Source organism: Gadus chalcogrammus, chromosome 16 (genome assembly GCF_026213295.1).
Source record: "Gadus chalcogrammus isolate NIFS_2021 chromosome 16, NIFS_Gcha_1.0, whole genome shotgun sequence".
Classification (NCBI taxonomy): Eukaryota; Metazoa; Chordata; class Actinopteri; order Gadiformes; family Gadidae; genus Gadus; species Gadus chalcogrammus.
In genome coordinates this window covers 23,656,707-23,676,348 of record NC_079427.1, presented here as the reverse complement: position 1 = coordinate 23,676,348, position 19,642 = coordinate 23,656,707, and the positions used below count along the sequence as shown (strand labels likewise).

Genomic DNA, 19,642 nt, shown 5'->3' with positions numbered 1-19,642 from the left:
GTTGTTTTAAATGTGCTATATAAATAAACTTGACTTGACTATGGCTCGCCTGGTCCTCTGCCAATGCTACCGCGATAACAGCTTTCCGGGTGGCGTCCATGTTTTCCTCCAACGACCGAGCGAAATAATAAAACGCTTGAAGTGTGGGCGTGGCGTCAGATCTGAGATCCGAGTCGGTTCGCAGAGAATACTCGAACGCAGCATAACCTACAGCTGTATATTATTGTTTTGCACGGGTGAATATTTGTTTAGATGAAAAACTGTTTCCCTTTTTTTTTTTTTACATGTTCATGCCATGTGCCAGCCAGAGTTCCTTAATGGCACAACCAATGTTCTAACTGGCAGCTATTTTTGTAACCTTCAAAGTGTTCCATTCTGTTAAAAAATAACGATACAAAATCAAATGTTGCAGTCATACTGACCTGTGTTTTGTGATGCTAAATCAAATACACAAATACTTGTTGTTGTTGTTGTAATAGTGGAAGGACGACAACAATGCTGTTCAAAGTGCAATACCACGGAAAGAAGAAGTACATTAAACTTAATGGAGACTCACATTCAGAATTTCTCAAAGAGGGTAAGTTACTTGAGTACCACATTTAACACTAGAACCGGTAACATAGGTAATATATACTTGCAGCGTTTTTTTTATTGTATGTAACTTTCTTGACAATATGATCGCTTCTTGAACTAAAGAACACACTGCAGTTGGGTGTATGGATGGTATGAGATGAACTGATCATAGGTGACGTGATTTCAGAGACAAACATTGATTATGAGTGGAAATGGCCTTTAACTACTCTGGATAGCTAACACAGAGTGGCCATTGTATAGGGAATTGAGAGGGCTTCATGGATTATGTAATATTCAGGTACACTACAATAATAAAAGAGCTTGAAAGCTCATTATTTACCTCTGTAAAATGCATTCCAGGCTTCATTAACTTTTTTCTGTATTCAAAGCTAAAGTGAAGTTCAGCATCTCCACTGAGACAGACATATATGTGCTGGATGACACTGGAACAGAGGTCGATGAAGAGGTCTTCACCGACATCCTGGAGGAAAAAACGGACATCCTGTGGACGATTGTTGATGTTCTTTCAGTCTCTGGTAAATGGTCATTTGATTGTATTGTCCATCGAAGGGTTACAGTTGCAACATGTGGCCGTTGTAATCGACTTTGCCTCCCAAAAAGGAGTTGTGCTTAAAAGGTGGCCATATCAACCATCAAAACTCATATCTATAACTGGAAAAGAAAACACTTTCCCTGTCTACCCAGTCATCTCCTCTAAATAGAACATGTGGATCAATTAATGAAATCACAAGTGAAAAATGTTTTTAAAAAATATTGTGTGCCCTCTTTTCAGACTCTCCTGTCCCATCCTCATGCAATGACACCTTGTCACTATCGTCACCCACATCAGAGAGTGATACTTCTCTGATGTCTTCAAAAAGATGGCCCATCGATAATTCCTTTCTAATGTCTCCAAAAAGACAGTGCACAGATGACACCATCTTGAAGTCCACACAAAGTCAGCATATTGATGACAGTTCTTCACAGGCCAAAGAGGTGTTGTTTTCTGGAGAACATTTGTCTTTATGTTGTAAATGTTGTATGTTTTGGAATAACATTTTTTGCTATGCTGATCTACTTTTTTATTATTCCTGTTGTCAAGCTTGTCAAGAGAGTTCTGGAACAAAAGCCTGGAGGGGAGAAGATACTTAAAGAATATGCCATGAGAGGAGAATTTAAGGACCGGACACGCCGTGAACTTGTCAACATCATTGTTGCTGATATGGTGGAAAAATATGGGTAAGTAAAATATTTTACTGTGCATGATTTATTGAATGGTATTTTCATAGTATTTGACCATTGTAAATTGCCATACTGATTTTCTTATTTTTCCTGTCAATGCAACCTATCATTTTCCACACAGACGTGCTCCACCAAAGGACAAAAGAACACAGTATGCATGGGGGATTGTAACACTGTTTCCTTCTCTAAAAGACCCCTACTCCAAAAAAGGCTATGTGAGTACCGGTATATTAAGTGTGGTTAATGTTACTCAAATGTTCATGTTATAGTTATCAAGACTTTTGCAGTTTCTTAGGAGTAATGTAGGACGGCTTCTTTATTACCAACTTTGCTATGTGTACAAGCAGCAAGGGATCAATTAATATTCTTGATGGTAAATCTTAACAATTCTTTCTACCAGTATCCATATTGAATCATGCTGAATTTTTTTTCTTTTTTTCCAACTTTATTGTTTTTAGGAACATTTCTATGATGCAGATAGCAACGAGGGCTACATTGCATGGAAGCTTAAAAACACACAGCGGGACCTCAGCAGTGGCAGCAGTAGCAGTGGATTTAGGAGAATGAGCTCTCACACCTCAAACAGCAGTGGACCACAGTTGGAGAGAGAAGTGTCTAAAGAGCTCCAGCTGGAGGGAGACCAATGTTGCGAGGCCATTTCTCTACTGAAACACAGCACGGACAAAGAACAGATATTCATGAAAATGAAAGCAACCTTCAACCACAGACAACAGCTGATCCACGATCCTGAGCAATGCAGCACAGTTCTTACACTGTTCCCAAGGTTCCTTGACACGAAAGGCCTGGTAAATTCACGTTAATTATGTTTAAAATGTATTCTGTCAAAAACAGCATCACAAAGCTGAGGATATTTCCCGCCCACTGCTACCACCATCAAATAAACCTACACATAATTTCTCCCCTTTAGGTCTTGCAGGACTTTGACCTGTTGTTTAGTGCTGAGACTTCTTCAAAACTTCTTGAGAAATGGGGAACACTCCTGAAGGTAAAAGTAATACAGCAAGCCAAAAACCTCAGCAAAACACCCCTTCTTGACTACCTCATTCAGTCGGCAGAGGAGAACCCTGATGAGGATAATGAAATGCCAGGTAAGTGATATAAAATAATAACCTGTTTTTATTTGGCCACCTTTTTAGATGCTGACTATTTATTGACAAGAACTTTTTGAACCTTTTATGTTGTGTCATGTGCTTTCATCAGGTGTATTTCATGCTCAAAGTATGCTCTCCCTTCCTCTTCAGGTTGGGATAGTGACATGGCTTCACTTCTCCTCCTGGTGCACCTCCTTCCACCAACTCCAAGTGGAAAGAAGGGAGCGGTTAAACTCAGTATCCGGGAAGCTGTTGATCGTGTGGTCAAATTTCACAAGGTAATTGTATCCTGAGAATTTTTTTTTAAAGGTCCCATGGCATGCCGCCAGGTGTGGCGTGATTAACCGCTACAAGCCGTTTTGGAAATCTGGCCCTTATGACATCACAGGTGGGCGTGTCCACCTAATATGTGTGACAGATAGATGAGCAACGTTTGGTACAGTCCACTGAGTAGGCTGGTAGACTGATCTATCCAGCACACATCTTGGTGGACACGCCCACCTGTGATGTCATAAGGGGAAGATTTCCAAAACGGCTTGTACCAGCTAATCACGCCACACCTGGTGGCATGCCATGGGACCTTTAAACTATCTAATATGCAGTAGTGTAACCAAACAAAACAGACATGTTTTGGCTAATTATTGTACCTTTCACTTGATGCAAGGGAATTTTCTCACAGGTAGAGAGAAATGCGGTAGCATGACTGTTCAACATGCATACTGGATAGAACAATCCTCAGTTAGGAAATATCTGAAATTAAATGTCTTCAAAACCTCCAGCACTTAGACAAGTGATGTCCCACAAATACCAGAATGAATTGCAAGTGATGATATGTAAACACAACAGTTAGCGACTTCTCATAGGATAGAGTTCAGTTGAAGTTCCTTTTTTAATTCTAAAGAATGAATGGTGTGGAGGTAATTATTTTTGCAATGCACCAGTTTCTTTTCAGTGCATCTCCATGTCGAGGCCTTGTGAAAATAAAATCAGTAAAAAGGTTGTACTTTTTGTCATCTTACAGTCAAGTCGCAGCCTTCAGGAACACTCTGGTCCAGACCAGCGGAGGCAGCCCTACATCCTGGCAGTTGGGACGGCAAGAAACAGCATCCATCAGTACTACATTGCGATGGATAATGGGCTCCTTCCCTGCAATGCCAGGTCTTCCCTCGCAGCCTTTGATGAACTTTTCAAGGCACATTATGTGTTTGGTGTCTCCTATGACCAGGCCTTAAACAGCATGTTTACATTTGTGCAGACCACCATATACAACATTGACATCGGACTCTCTCACGAAACTCCCAGAGTCAAGGACCTCAGGGCAAAGCTCCTCAACTGAACTTATGATGTTTGGATGCTTTGTGTGCAAATCCGCTTTTCACAGCATTCAGCTGTTGGTCCGCCATCTCAAAGTTTCCCATGCCTTTTTTCCTGGTAAGCAGTTTCAATTGGTGTGTGACCAGAATGGATGCCGTCACAGATTTTGTAGTTTTTCAGGCTTCAGAAAACATCTTCAGTGCAAGCATAATGCTGAAATTCTAGATCCAGCTATTAATGAACCAGTTACTCCTTCAGTTGTTGTACATGATCAGCGAACAGTATCAACTTTAATTTCAGAGCAACCAGTGAATTCTCAAAGTTGTATTGAGAACAGGCAACATACCCAAGAAATGTGTGCATCCCTTATTGCAAAACTCCAAAGCAGTGGTGTGGCTACTAATGTTGTAAAGACTGTTGTTGCAAATATGGAGGAGCTTGTAGAGGAATTGCATTCAACTGTTAAAGAAGATGTGATAAAATTACTACCCGATGAGGGCATGAGAGCAAAATTTGATGAATACTTTGACAGTCTTGAAAATCCATTTAGCAAACTAAACACTGAGGCAAAATTGAAAAAATATTTCAGTGAGAAATGTCGTCTTGTAGAACCTGTTGAGGTCGCTCTAGGAGTGAGGTATGACACCAGAAGGAATCGAGACACTGGCACATACGAACAAGTTCCTGTTACAGACAAATTTGTGTACATTCCTCTATTGGAAACACTGAAATTCATATTCCACAACAAGGATATTTGTGATTATATTTTGCAGCCTTGTGAGAAAACAGGCGTTTATAAAGATTTCTGTGATGGGAACTATTTTAAAGATCACCCCCTTTTCTCTGAAAAACCAAACTCTCTCCAAATACAGATATTCTACGACGATTTTGAAATGGCAAACCCACTTGGATCCAAGCATGGTATCCATAAGATTGGAAGTATATACTTTGTTTTACGAAATCTGTCTCCAAAGATAAACTCAGCTCTAATGAATATTCATCTTCTGGCACTTTTTCACACTGCTGATATAAAGAAGTATGGATTTGATGCCATCTTGGAGCCTCTTGTACATGATCTGAAAGTCCTTGAGTGCACAGGAGTGGAACTCCCTTTCTCTGATGAACCAGTTTGCGGCACAATTGCTCAAGTAACTGGGGACAATTTGGGATTGCACACACTTCTTGGGTATGTTGAATCATTCAATGCCAACTATTTTTGCCATTATTGTCTGATAGACAAACAGACCGCGCAGACAGTTTTTAGTGATGATGATCCAAGAATAACGTTCCGCAATAAAGCCCTCCATGCTCAGCATTGCAATGACCTCATGGCAGATCCTACACTGGCTTCAACATTTGGAGTGAAGCGAACGTGTTTACTCAATGATCTACAGTACTTTCATGTTTCTGACAACTATGCTGTAGACATTATGCATGACATATTGGAAGGAGTGGGGCAATTTGAGCTAAAGTTGCTCTTTGGTTACCTCACAGACAACATCATGTCCAAGACAGATGTTTGTAACCGGATATATTCATACAATTATGGCTTTGTTGAGCGAAAAAAACCGACCAACCAGAATCAACTTGGAGCAGACTGGAAACGGCATTGGTCTTAATGCCATTCAGACATTTTGCTTGATCCGGAATATGCCCTTGATATTTGGAGATGTTGTACAAGAAGGAAATGCACACTGGAGACTCTTGCTGCTTCTGTTGCAAATTATGAACATCGTATTTTCTCCAGTCGTTACTGATGGCATGACTGTATGTCTGAAGCATCTCATTGTTGAACATCATCAACTTTTCAAACAGCTTTATCCACATCGCAAACTGATTCCTAAACATCATTTCATGACTCATTATCCCAGGTCCATTCGAAAAATAGGGCCAATTCTTCATGTTTGGACAATGCGATATGAAGCCAAGCATAGGTTCTTCAAGAACACAATCAAAAATTTCAAAAATATAACAAAGTCGTTGGCTAAAAAGCATCAGATGTCTATAGCATTTCATTGGGAATCAACACCTTTCAAAAGTATTGACTGTGGGCCAGTGAAAACCGTTAAGCTCAATGCCATAGAAAATGGTGAGATAATTGCTGAAGAACTACAGGTTGACTTGGACTGTGAAGTTGATGTGACATCTTGGATCACTTGTTTTGGGACAGAATATCGCCCAGGCCTTCTGGTTTGCTCAAACATAGAGGATTTGCCAGTGTTTAGCCTGATAAGAGAAATTTTTTTACTTAATGGAGACTATTTTCTTCTAGCAGAGGACTTTGAAACACTTTGTTTTGCAGAACATTTTCATTCTTTTAATGTGAGACAGGGAAATGACAAAAATATTTCAGTTCTAAAAGTTGATGAGTTGTGCTTGTTTAAGCCATTTGATTTGCAAACAACTTATGGGTTGGACAGAGATGACAAGTATGTGGTGCCTGTGCATGTGTTGCTGTAAGCAACTTGTTGATTGGTTGCCAGGCACACCTTTATTTTCTTTATTTTCTAAACTTTCAAGTTCAAGTTGTTAGTTACATCATCTAAATGTTAAACTAATTTTCATTCTTTTCATGTGAGAGAGGGATATGACAAAAATGTTTCACTGTTAAAAGTTGACGAGTTGTGCTTGTTCAAGTTGTTCAAGTTGTTGGTTACATAAATGTACAACTAAATATGGTTCTTGATCGAAAAAAATTAAAGTAAATGTATGCACTGTAAAAACAACAACAGCATCAATAAAAATGTTTTCAAGAATCTAATGTGTAGACTATTCATTCATGAAGTGTTGACAATTCACCTCAAAGGTGTTGGTTGTACACCAGTCAGAGTACATTCTCACTCTAGAAGTATTAAATAATCAGCTCTGCGAAGTGCTACAAAGCACTGACTTGGAGTACATATTCTTTCTCTATGGTGTTCTAGGTTTACACTGCAGGTGTAAGGAAGCACTGAATGAGTGCCCAAAAGTACCACTAATAGAGTACATTTGCACTCTCAAAGTGTTCAAATGTAACTCTAAATTTGGAGTACATATTTTGCACTTCTAACAGTGTTCAGTGAACACTGAACTCTTGGACCTATATGTACCCCGAAGTGAGTGTTACATGTACACCCATAGAGTACAATGTACACTGGGATTTTTGCTGTGTAGAAATTGAATGTTTATTTTTCATTGAATGTTTACATAAAGTTGCACTGGGTGCCTTTAAGGATGCGATAATTTACATCCAGAGACAAAGGTAAACACATGGATTTGGTCACATACAAAAGTTAAAATGCCAGAAAGGCACTCATGCATGCTTCGGTTGTTGGATAACATACAAAATGTTTAGGGACAATGGCTTCTCATCAAAATCAGGCTGTGACACACGCACTCATGCACACGCACACTCACTAGGCAGTGTGTCCTCAGAAGAGCCGACATCAAAGGAGACAGCAGGCCAATGCTCACGCACTCTCCCTTACTCTCTCTCTCTCTCTGTCTCTCCCTCTCTCTCCCCTCTATCTCTCTCACTGTCTGTCTCTTCCTCTCTTCCCCCTCTATCTCTCTCTCTCTTTGTCTCTCTGTGTCTCTCCCCCTTCTATCGCTCTGCCTCATTTTCTCTCTCCCTCTATCTTTCTCTCCCTCCCTCATTTTCTCTCACTCTCTCTCTCTGTCTCTCTCTCCCTCTCTCCCTCAATCTCTCTCCATCCCTCTCTCCCCCTATATCTCACTCTCTCTCCCTGTCTCTCTCTCCCTCTCTCCCTCAATCTCTCTCCATCCCTCTCTCCCCCTATATCTCACTCTCTCTCCCCCTATATCTCTTTCTACCTCCAATTCTCTCCCTCCCTCTCTATCACTCCCTCTCCATCTCCCTCCCTATCTCTCTCTCTCTCTCTCTCTCTCTCTCTCTCTCTCTCTCTCTCTGCTCACTATTTCTCTCTCTCTCTCTCTCTCTCTCTCTCTCTCTCTCTCTCTCTCTCACTCAGGGTTGCATAAGAGAGGCGAACAAGACCTGTGCTGGGATGATCAAGCTCTGCCCTGATGCCAGAGAGCGAGAGAGAGAGAGAGAGAGAGAGAGAGAGAGAGAGAGAGAGAGAGAGAGAGAGAGAGAGAGAGAGAGAGAGAGAGAGAATAAGAGAGAGGGAGAGCAAGAGGGGAGGAGAGAGAAAACATGATACATAAGCTTAGCTTACAGGGAATCATGCTCAGGCATTAACAATGAGGAGGACACGTCTGCACATTATTTCAGGAAACTGAATGTGCAGCATACAACCTTATAGGTCATCTTGTGTGTGTGTGTGTGTGTGTGTGTGTGTGTGTGTGTGTGTGTGTGTGTGTGTGTGTGTGTGTGTGTGTGTGTGTGTGTGTGTGTGTGTGTGTGTGTGTGTGTGCCCTGAACGTATGCCATAGATGGGTTGTGTGCCGTAGAAGGACACATTCTCATTACATAATTTGGCAATGAAAAATAAAATAAACCCTATCCATATTGGCGCACCATTAGGCCTACAGGTTATAATTCCTTATTAATTGTGGGCATCTAGAATACTCCCATAGACACCTGTAAGGAACGACCCCCCCTCTCCCCTCTGGTTCATATGCTGGTAAAACCCTTAAAGGCCATGTCCCCTTTTAATGGTTGAGCTAATGGGGCTGCTCCATTGGGCTAGCTGTGGCTACACCACATCTATCGCATGGAATGTATCATAGAACTGTATATTCTAACCAGAGGCAGATAGAAAGGCTTAGGCAGACATTAAGTGTGTTGCGCCATTAACCTTCATACATACAAATGAGAGAAAACAGTGGTCCCACGACAAGATGCCACTTGACTTGTCCACCACAGAGCATGACGACCGATGGCTTTTCTTTTTTTCCCTCTCTCATCAGTTCTCGCAATAGGCCTTACGGTGTAGCTGGGAGCGTATGCACGATAACGCTCCCGAATTCGTGACTTGAATACATGGTTAACAGCCGTGACGCGCCGGTTACGCACCGTAGCTTTACTGTTTTCAACTGAAACGAGCCATTGGAAGGACTTGTTCTCGGCTCACCTTGAGACAGCTAGACAGACGGCCATCACACCAGCCGCACGTCTCTCCTCCCTGCCCATAATAACACTCGGTGGCTCACCACGCGCCTTTTCTCTTTAAATCAGTGGCGAAAAAAAAACGAGTCCTTGGAAGTAAATGGAATTGCTTGAATCACAGTTCTGAAAGAGCTCTTTCGCTCCCCTATCATCAATACAAATAATTCAAGCGGCGCCAGACTTTGCCGGAGGGGGGAGACGCGCTCGGGTTTCGCTCACAGCCCGCCAAGCTGGAGAACAACACAGAGGGAAATAGGGACAGGGAGATTCTGATAGGAACGAGGACACTGAGCGCTCAGTGCGCGTATGCATGTGGATAAATCAGCTGGTGCGTGTCTATGCAAATGACACACAGAAGATCGAATGGACCCCGCGCGCGACTCACACCGTCTCCACCCTCCGCCTCGACACGGACCATAAGTCCAGGGCCAGCAACTCCCCGCTCCGCGTTGCTTTCAGGAGGACCGACTGGCGGAGAGCCGCTGCGGCTCACAGCCATCTGATGCTGCGCGCACCCCCCCAAGATTTGGGTTCAACGACCGGGCGCCAGAGGAAACGCACAGCCAGACCCAGGCCACGGACAACTACACTGAATGAGATATCTATGTAGATGTCACGTTAAAAGCTGACACGTTCCCAATTCCGTCTGGCCACCATCGGGCATGCTCGCCTCCTGTCCGATTCACCACGTTGGAGTTTGAATGAGGGGTCCGGCCGACATCAACGCAAACAACTCCCACGTTCTTTTTTCTTTCGAAATGCCAGACAATGTTTCATTCCTCAGGAATCGCACGGACCTGGGACAGGGGAGCGGAGGGGGGAGACTGCTGGGACCGGTGGGGGCAGCGCGCCCGGCTTGGGCCATCACGCTTCTGGCCAGCGTGTTGATCTTTACAACCGTCGTCGATGTCCTGGGCAACTCGCTGGTCATTATCAGTGTGTTTAGGAACCGGAAGCTCAGGAATTCTGGTAGGTAGACCAAACCATTACAATTGATAAACAGTTTTATTTTGGATGTTATCAATTTGTGTCCTTATCTGTGTGTGTGTGTGTGTGTGTGTGTGTGTGTGTGTGTGTGTGTGTGTGTGTGTGTGTGTGTGTGTGTGTGTGTGTGTGTGTGTGTGTGTGTGTGTGTGTGTGTGTGTGTGTGTGTGTGTGTGCGCGTGCGTGCGTGTGTGTTTGCGTAACGACCCGCAATTTTTCACAAAAAATGACAAGTTTATTCATGGTGCGATATGTTTTTAAATCCACAGCTGTCATGAAATTATGAAAGACATTATAAGATGGGTGATCTTGAGGGTTACCAGGACCCCAGATCAAATCCATCGCTGCAGGTAGAAGCTGTGATGTTTCCATATTTTGGCGCCACGCTTCTTTTGAATCAGTGAGGCGTCCTATTCACAATCATTAGCGCTCCGTCACGTGCACGTGGACTGGAGGATATGTGTGAATGAAACACTTGAATGGACGTTTTTTATTCAAAGTGTCTATCACGCGCTCGCAGTAGAATCATTATGCACGAAGGGGGACTAATGGATGAATGTGCGTGCATGCTGCAGATCAGATATGGAAAACAGCTGTCTTGGCATGATTGATTGGTTTCAGTTTACAGTAGGACTATTTTGGATCATTTTGGACTCAGTTTCCGAGGATCATAGTCTATGATGATCTACCGGAAAACAACAACATTGATATTGTCAATTCTCACCTGTCCCATATAGGCGTTTGCGCGCGTCTGTGAGTGCGTGTGCACGCGCGTGCGTGTGTGTATGTTTTTGTGAGTGTGCGTTTACGAGCGTGCGTGCGCTCCGCGTTATACCGACGCGGGGGATTTCAAATGCATTCCCCAGTGTAAGCCAAAATAATAAGAAAAGGCAAGCAAGACCCCGGTCGTGTCAACAGTTTGACTTTAGTTCCACAACATGCCCCAAAGACAAAGCATACAGGCCTATATGTAAAAAAAAAAGTCAGTCTGTTCCTCTTTTTTTGATATTCCTTTGATTATAATTTTCTAGTTCATGGTTTGTTTTATTATGTCCCAGTGTACTCGGATAGTATGGGAATCACACGGCCTTTTAAAATATTTCTCCATTTGGAGGAATGTCGAATAGCGTGACATGCGGGCAGTTATTTCCAGGCAGGTCCATCTGCTGTTCAATTTTTAAAGCCCTGTTTGATATACCGAAGCCCGCCGGGCAATGCGGATAGCGCAGAGCCCTGCAGCTCTCTCCTTCCCGGTTGCGTGGTCCTCTAAAGGCGCTCGTTAAGCTGTCCTGATCAACCAATGCGCTCCTCTGGTTTTTACGCGCCCACAGAGGCGGCATCCTGATACTTGCAGCCTAAAATACGACTTGGTGACACCAGCACACATCAAACCCCCCACACTGTAAACGTTCTTGCATGCATATAAAGACCCCAACTTGTGTACACATCCTAAACACAGACGTGCCCATTCCGATGTTGATGTAGGCTATACCATTTGGCAGTTATTGTGTCCTTTACAAAATGTATTGCCTAAATTACAATATTTTCAGCAAGGATACGTTAAATCAGTATGGTATTACGATATATGGGTAAGGGCCGTTGCTACAATTCCTGGGCCCCTAGACAAGATTTACTAATGAGCCCCCCTGCGCTGAATTGTTGACGGGGGGGGGGGGGGGGGGGGGGGGGAGGGGGGGGGAGGGTGGAAGGAGCAATTGTTGACCGGGGAGAACAATTGTTGACGGGGGGGGGGGGGGGGGGGGGTTATTTTGGTAGTACTATGGGCTGGTGATATAATAATAATTTTTTTGTGGGCCCCCCCTGGGCTGTGGGCCCCCTGAATCGTCATCACCTTTCACCCCTTATCGACGGCCCTGAGTAGTCCTATGTTGAGAAACGCTGTGAACCTTCCTTGTGGCAGGAATGCCAAATGGCAGAAATGTCATCCGAAGGGGTTTCAGAACAAACGTTCGCGCCTCCGGCAGTTATCTGGAAGCAGGCACACCTACACCATCTTGTTAAAAGCCTTCTCCCTCAAAGTTAAATGCCTCATACATATAAACAAGAATTGATTAGCTTGCCTCTCTCACTTGCACGGCCTTGTCCAAAGAAAACGAAAAAGACCAAAGTAAAATCCACAAAGAGTGTAAAAGTACAGCTTGAAGTAGTTTTACACTCTTGAAGGGTGCTTAGTTGGATGTTTTGTACTCATGCTTTCACCTTTACCTCTGGACTTTAGCAATGATCTACTCTAAATGTGTTCATAGGCTCTCCTTTCCTCTCCTCTCGTTGCTTATTTTCTCACTCTCCTCCTCTCCTTTCTCTTCTTCCCCCTCCTCCCAGTCTTCTCCCCTCCACTCCTTTTCATATTCTCTCTCAACTCCTCGCCTATTCTCTCACTCTGCTTTCCTTTCCTCTCCCCTCTTCTCTTCCCTCTCCTCTAATCTCCTCTCCTTTCCTTAAGGTCCCCTCTCGCTGCCTTTTCTCTCTTCTTCTCTCTTCCTCCTACTCTCCTCCTCTTCCCCTTCCGCTCCCCTCCTGTCCTTTGCTCCCCCCTCCTCTCCTCTCCTGTACTCGCATCCACCTCCAGCTCCCTCTCCCCCTCCTCTCCTCTCCTGTACTTTCCTCCACATTCTTCTCCCCCCTCTCCCCTCCTGTACTCTCCTCCCCTCTCTCCTCTCCTCTCCTGCACTCTCCTCCACCTCCCTCTCCCCCCTCCTCTACCGTCCTCTCCTGTACTCTCCTCCTCCACCTCCCTCTCCCCCCCCATCCCCTCCGTTCCTCTCCATACAGTGCATAAAAAATCCTCTGTGTTGTGAATATGTCAGGGCATGTGCAGGTAGGTACTCAGATGTTCAAATGCCACGCCTCCATTAAGATCAGCACCCCTCCCCCCACCCACACAACCAACCCCATGAAGCACCTCCAATATCCGCACCGGTACTCAAAGCCTGTTATGTTTCACTGTCAACGCGGGCGAGCATCTCACTTTCTCATCGAGTCTCTTCCTGCGCATGTTTAGTATTGTCACGTTTCCTCTGCCTGTTGCTTTTCTGCTACGTCCACAGAATGGATAATAACAATTTGAGAGAGTGTGTGTGTGTGTGTGTGTGTGTCTGTGTCTGTGTCTGTGTGTGTGTGTGTGTGTGTGTGTGTGTGTGTGTGTGTGTGTGTGTGTGTGTGTGTGTGTGTGGGGGGGGGGGGGGGGGGTGAGTGTAGGGGGTGTGTGGGAGTGGGTGGGGGGGTGTGTGCGCGTGTGGGTGAGTGTGAGTGTACATGTGTGTTTGTTTGTGTATGTGTGTGTGTGTGTGTTTGCGTGTGTGTGTGTGTGTGTGTGTGTGTGTGTGTGTGTATGTGTGTGTGTGTGTGTGTGTGTGTGTGTGCACATGTGCGGATATGTGATTGTATTTGTATATGAGTACAAGTTTCTGTCAAAGTGTGTGTTTGTGTGTGTGTGTGTGTGTGTGTGTGTGTGTGTGTGTGTGTGTGTGTGTGTGTGTGTGTGTGTGTGTGTGTCTGTGTGCGCGTCAGAACCATTGAATGTTTCTGGATATAGAGTGGAGGTGTTGATAATTGGATGGGAATGGGGCTCTACTTCTTGTTTTGGTTAGCTGGCATTTGGAGAATGGAGATGCAGGGGGCCAAATCCATGGAAGAGACGGCAAACCCAACATATTCAGATTAAAGGGGCTGATAGGGTGGCCATTATGCTCCCCAAGAAACATCTTGAAATGCACAGTAGGGGGCAGATTGTAAAAATGTGATATTACTCTTCAAACAGAGCGCACGTAGACTCAATCTAAATGGAGCTCTCCGCCTCCGGCCAATTATCTAACCACTCCCTGAACATTGAGTGACTGATATATTAAAGGAGACATATCACAGTGTTTTCCCAACAATAAACATAGTATTTGAGTTACAGATAGCATGTTTTTGAAGCTGTTTGCTGGAAACAACTTTTAGGAAAAAAAAATTGTCTGCCGCTATTCTCTTCTGTTTCAGTCCCTTCAGAATGCGCTGTTTGTGGTTTCTGTAGCTTTAATGCAAATGAGCTGCTGCCCATTGACCAATGAGCTGTCAGACTGAACCACAGCATGGAGGAGAAGGGATTGTTGCCGTTTGCTGACTCCTGGAGCTCTATATCTCTATGATATAATCTAACATAATAATAATAATATTATACACGGGTATTTATATAATCTATCTTATATCACGGCCAAAAGCTATGTGCACCTCGGATGATATTATGTTTCCCAGACGCGATGGTCTGGGAATGCATTGCAATCAAACGCATCTAAATATGAATATTTTGAAGGAGGCAGAGTGCTATTCAGGCAGAGACTATATGGATTCTGTTTTAAGAGGAAGTTCTGATGAAAAGCTAGTTCAAACTGCCCTTACATCAGTGTAGGCAAAACTAATCGGCAATCATTCCTTCAATTGCAAATTTGCACAAATCTACATGCAGGTTCAGTGTTCTGCATGGAACTGCAGAACACTCGCTTCTCTACCGCAAAGCTAGGGGTGCTCACCCACTGGTAAGGGACGCACACTGACCTATCGTAGATGGAATATAGAGGGCCAGCCAAGAATGAATATCAGAGGAAAGAATCCGAGGAGAGTTCTCGTTCACGTTGCTTTTAGATACCAAAGCAGAACAAGAGACCGTGATTGAGCACAATTTTCTCCTTGTTCAGGATGGTCAGGATGTTAATCTCACCCGTTTATTTTTCCTTTTATCATTTCAGTCTCTGTTGGCATTCGCATTGCAAACTTCAATAACAAAACTCCCCGCCCAAAATGTAGAGTGGAAAGGGGTCTAGTGGTCTAGTGGACCAGCGGTCGATTGGTTGAGTGGGTGATTGGTCATGGAGTTTCATTCCAACCGGAAGGTTCCCGGGACTTACCCGAACGTTGTTGTGATCTTGAGTAAGGGGACATCCTGTATGGAGTTGTCTCTCACACGATGCTCACTCTAGCCGTCTGCATGTCCCCCCCCCCCCCTCTCTCCCTCTCTCCCTCTCTCCCTCTCTCCCTCTCTCTCTCTCTCTGTCTCTCTCTCTCTCTCTCTCATTTCCAAATTCTAAATCGAAAAAGCTTTGTTGGCATGAGAACCAAACGTGAACATTATCAAATCAGGTGAAAAATTAGGAAGTTAAAATATAAAAGGTTAACTTTCGTACATAATAAATAGAATATTAAATACTAAATACATAAAGTCAAAGCAGCGTATGCAGCAAGTATGCATACAAAGTCCAGTATCTCCTACAAACAGATAAATTAAAGACACACTGTCCATACATAACATTTACATTCAAGACATTTGTCAGACGCTTTTATCCAAAGTGACAATAAGTACATTTGTCAGAAGAAAGAGAAACAACAATTGTGTGGCGACTCCTACCCCCCGGGGAGTCTGGGTATTCGCGATGTTGTTTGGGGAAAAGGGGTTTTAGTGCTTTTGGTGTCGGCAACCGTTACCCAGAGTCGCATGTCCGTTGGTGGGGTGTGCGGTGCGCTGTGTGTTGTGTGACATTGTTCAAATAAAGGTTCTGCTGTCGTGCGGTGTATGAGATGCGGAATTACCTTAAGACCTGACTCTGTGTCCTTCTTGGCCGACGCTACAATATATCATCAATAAAGATGTTCATAGAAACAAGTGACAAGCACTTACAATTGCAAGGTTAACCCATTCCCCGTAGCCCGTACACAAGAAATATAGATAGGATAAGATACTACACAAATGTTCAGCATAGTGTCCGAATCCTCGTTTGTTCGTTCCCTATATAGTGCACTACATCATGAACACTATATAGGGAATAGTGAGTGAGTGTATTGCGAACGTTTTCGAACACAGCTAGAGTCTCCAACTCTACCATATTGTTAAAAGCTAAGCCATACCATTGCAATGTTTAGCAAGCTGGCACAGTAGGCACAGTAGCGATTGACTGTATTGGCCATACTGAACAGAAGGCACGCAGAGTTAACTTCTGAACGGGTAAGAGCAGTTGTTATTTTATTATTGGTTATGGCCGCTGTGTCAGGAGGAGTATGTTACCATTGGCCATTTTGATTAGGCCATAGTTGTGCTGTTTGGGAAATGTAGTTGGGTGGTCAGCTGAATGGAGTATTTATGTTTTGTTTTTGATAGTAGGCAGTGTGTTGCAAATACAGTGTACGTGGTCCTAATAATGTTTCCGTGATTTTGACGTGTTATCTAGGGATGCTAAGTCTCTGTCAATGGTTCTGATGATGATTTTGCGTTCTCTCGTTGTGGCGGCTGTTGGCTTAGGCCCTATGGGGGAGTGGATGCATTCGCGTGTGTGTGTGTGTGTGTGTGTTTGTGTATGGGGGGGGGGGGGGGGGGGGGTTGGGGGGAGGGGCCCAGCGCGATCTTGCCCCGAGGCCTAGCACAACTAAGCTACGCCACTGGATGGGGGGTAAGGGAGGAGGCTATGCAGAGTCCAAGTGAATGCTGAACACGTGAGTCTTGAGTCTCTTTCGGAAACTGATGAGCGACTCTGTGTTCCTGACGTCGGCCGGGAGCTCGTTCCACCATTGCGGTACTGAAACAGAGTAGTTGTTGTGACTCACAACAACTTCTCTGTTTCAGTACCGCAATGGTGGAACGAGCTCCCGGCAACTCACAACTTGTGAGTTGTGTCTTTGTTGTTGTTTGTTGTGCAAGCACTGTATTTACAATGTGGAACAGTGCAATCATTTTCAACAGACAGAGAAAGTTCTTCATACTCATTTCAACAAGTGACATAATCTGGCTGCTTGGATCGCATACTGTTGTATTTCTCCCAACAGATGTGGCAGTTTTTTAGCATCTGGAGCGTTTTCAAAGTCCTTGCATGTCTGTGTAATCCGTGTAATCTTCCTCGCTCTTTATCTCACCTCTCTCTCCAACTCCCTCCCTCCCTCCCTCCCTCCCTCCTTCCCTCCCTGCCATCCCAAAACCTAATGAAAGGAAACCAATTAGAGAGCGGCAGAAAGCGCGAGGGAACACCGGAGGCAGGCTGGGTTAGAGGGGAGACCTTTTATAATAGAAGTCCACAGAGAGAGCTAGAGAGAGAGAGAGCCGGAACGAGTGAGAAGGAGAGAGAAAGTGAGGGAGTGCGACTGGGAGAACGCCTACGGCTCTGAGCTTTGAAGCTTCTTCTGTGCGCTGCTGCTGCTGCTGTTGCTCTTTCCCTTCCCTCCCCTCTTCTCCCTCGCTCCTCCCTTCCCGCCATCCCTCCCTTGCAGGCCCAACACATTCTTCCGCCCCCGAAACTCATCACACCCACACACCCACACCCACACCCACACACACACACACACACACACAAACGTAAACACACACACACACACACAGCCACAAGCCCTTTGTCCTTTCCCGTCGGCGATGGTAAAGGACAGACACCCAGGCCTAACCCGGTTGTCTTGCCCCCCCGTCTCTTTTCTGAACTTATATAACGTAACGGTCTGTTAATCCTATTGCATATTCTTTTCGAACCGCTCCATCAGTCCTGCTCATCCCAGGGGATTTCAATGGCCGGTTTTAGTGTCGGTTTGCGAGAAGCCAATCTGACATTAGAGACACACTAATTCATATTTGTGTGTTGTTAATGTTGGTGTTTCTTGATGCCGTGAACAGATACGACACGAGCTGAGATGAAGACTGGGATGTTCTGCCAGTTGTGTCTTGTTGGTCAACCGCCAACTGTCAACTGCCAGGAATTGTTTCTTTGTTTAACGTCTGCACTGTCCAGCTTGATTAGAATTACGTGACTGTATGACCACTATGGTCCAACCACTTCCACACACATCCCCTCTCTTGGTTTCCCATGTCACCGCTAAACATCCATCATAGTCCATACAAAAGGATCAGAGGGAATCTGCAAAGTATCTTTCTATTAATACCTGAGCAGCTGTCGGCCTGCATTCATAATTGATAGCAATGCTTGTTTTTTTGTGTTTCGTTTTTTATTCAAGGAAGGGTGGAGGGGGGGGGGCTTGAAACTCTTCCTGTGTAACACTTGCACATTATGTGTCTGTGTGTGACACACACACACACACACACACACACACACACACACACACACACACACACACACACACACACACACACACTCCTCCAGCTTTGTCATGCACCTTCATATTTTATGTCTATCAACTCATTCAACACTGTCTAGCTCACATCCCTCCCCCACCTCCTCCCCTGTTCTCATTGGCAAACTCCCTCCCTTTCTTTCCTCCCCTCTTCCTTTGTACGCATCCTCGTCATTCATGCCACCTCTCTCCACCTACCCACTGCCTCTTCCTCTCTTCCTTTCCCTCTCCTCTACCTCTTTCCCTCCCTCTCATCTCGTCTCCCTCTTGTCTCCTCTCATTTCCCTCTTCCTCCCTCTCCTCTACCTCCCTCTCACCTCCTCCTCTTTATCCCTTCTTCAGACTATATGGCTGCAGGCCGGTGCTGGTCTCTTGCTTTTAGCTTACCTAGTGGGTAGTCTGGTGTGGGGATCTGGACAGAAACACAGATGAAATGGGAACAGTACATTTCAGCTCAAGCATGTTTTTTTCTGCGCTGTGTGTGTGTGTGTGTGTGTGTGTGTGTGTGTGTGTGTGTGTGTGTGTGTGTGTGTGTGTGTGTGTGTGTGTGTGTGTGTGTGTGTGTGTGTGTGTGTGTGTGTGTGTGTGTGGCACTCATGCATGTCTGTGTCCCTGAGCATTATGCATGTCTTAGTCCATTTTTGCCAGAGCTCATAAGCTCAACAATTTCCCCAGAGAGTCATTGGCTGCCACTCACTTTGATGTTTATATGTATTACTTTTCCTTTCCTCATCTCCAAAGTGTTGCCCCCTCTTGGAAGCACCAAGACATCAGTGTTGTTTTTGAATAGTTCCATAACTTTCATTTTTCATATGATTAATTTGAAATGGTTTGAACATATTTACTGAAAGCATGAACCAGGTTTGAGTTGCGTATGAATAAGGTAAAGGTAACAGTCAACAAATTGCCATTCCTATGCATAGTAGGAAGCAGGTTTACTATTTCTGTGAATGGTTTTATTGCTCCCTCAACATGTATAGAGAGCACTTGACATGAGCTACGGTGCTCAAGTCAAGGATCGTTCACCTCATCATTATCTTTAAAATGTTGCGTCACACTAACACACACACACACACATACACATACACATACACACCCACACACTCACACAGCGCAAGGCACACATTCCCACAGAAGCAGATGCCCGATGTACGTGTCAACACACTGCATCATCATCATCATCAAGTTCAGTCTTCCAGTCTGCCTTGTGTGCGTGTGTCTGCCTTGCGATCAGACACACACACACACG

At 44.5% G+C, this 19,642-nt stretch overlaps 3 protein-coding genes across 3 annotated transcripts in view; all 3 read left to right on the top strand.

The window, feature by feature from the left end:
• The window catches only part of LOC130406121 (uncharacterized), a 4,503-nt gene extending 1,556 nt beyond the window's left edge, over positions 1–2,947 (top strand). The window contains exons 2-8 of the mRNA XM_056611516.1: positions 480–577; positions 963–1,109; positions 1,367–1,569; positions 1,676–1,812; positions 1,937–2,030; positions 2,274–2,621; positions 2,744–2,947. Of these exons, the coding sequence (XP_056467491.1) occupies positions 496–577; positions 963–1,109; positions 1,367–1,569; positions 1,676–1,812; positions 1,937–2,030; positions 2,274–2,621; positions 2,744–2,932 (1,200 nt within the window). The 5' untranslated portion in view covers positions 480–495 and the 3' untranslated portion in view covers positions 2,933–2,947. The remainder of the gene's footprint in view (positions 1–479; positions 578–962; positions 1,110–1,366; positions 1,570–1,675; positions 1,813–1,936; positions 2,031–2,273; positions 2,622–2,743) is intronic.
• A 101-nt stretch (positions 2,948–3,048) lies between these two features.
• LOC130406122 (uncharacterized) lies at positions 3,049–7,141 on the top strand. The gene is made up of 2 exons (XM_056611517.1): positions 3,049–3,205; positions 3,949–7,141. The coding sequence occupies exon 2, from the start codon at positions 5,757–5,759 to the stop codon at positions 6,699–6,701; it is 945 nt and encodes a 314-aa protein (XP_056467492.1). The 5' UTR covers positions 3,049–3,205; positions 3,949–5,756; the 3' UTR covers positions 6,702–7,141.
• A 2,459-nt stretch (positions 7,142–9,600) lies between these two features.
• mtnr1ba (melatonin receptor type 1Ba) overlaps positions 9,601–19,642 on the top strand; it is a 43,859-nt gene continuing 33,817 nt past the window's right edge. The window contains exon 1 of the mRNA XM_056611791.1: positions 9,601–10,281. Coding sequence (XP_056467766.1) covers positions 10,014–10,281 — 268 coding nt within the window. The 5' untranslated portion in view covers positions 9,601–10,013. The remainder of the gene's footprint in view (positions 10,282–19,642) is intronic.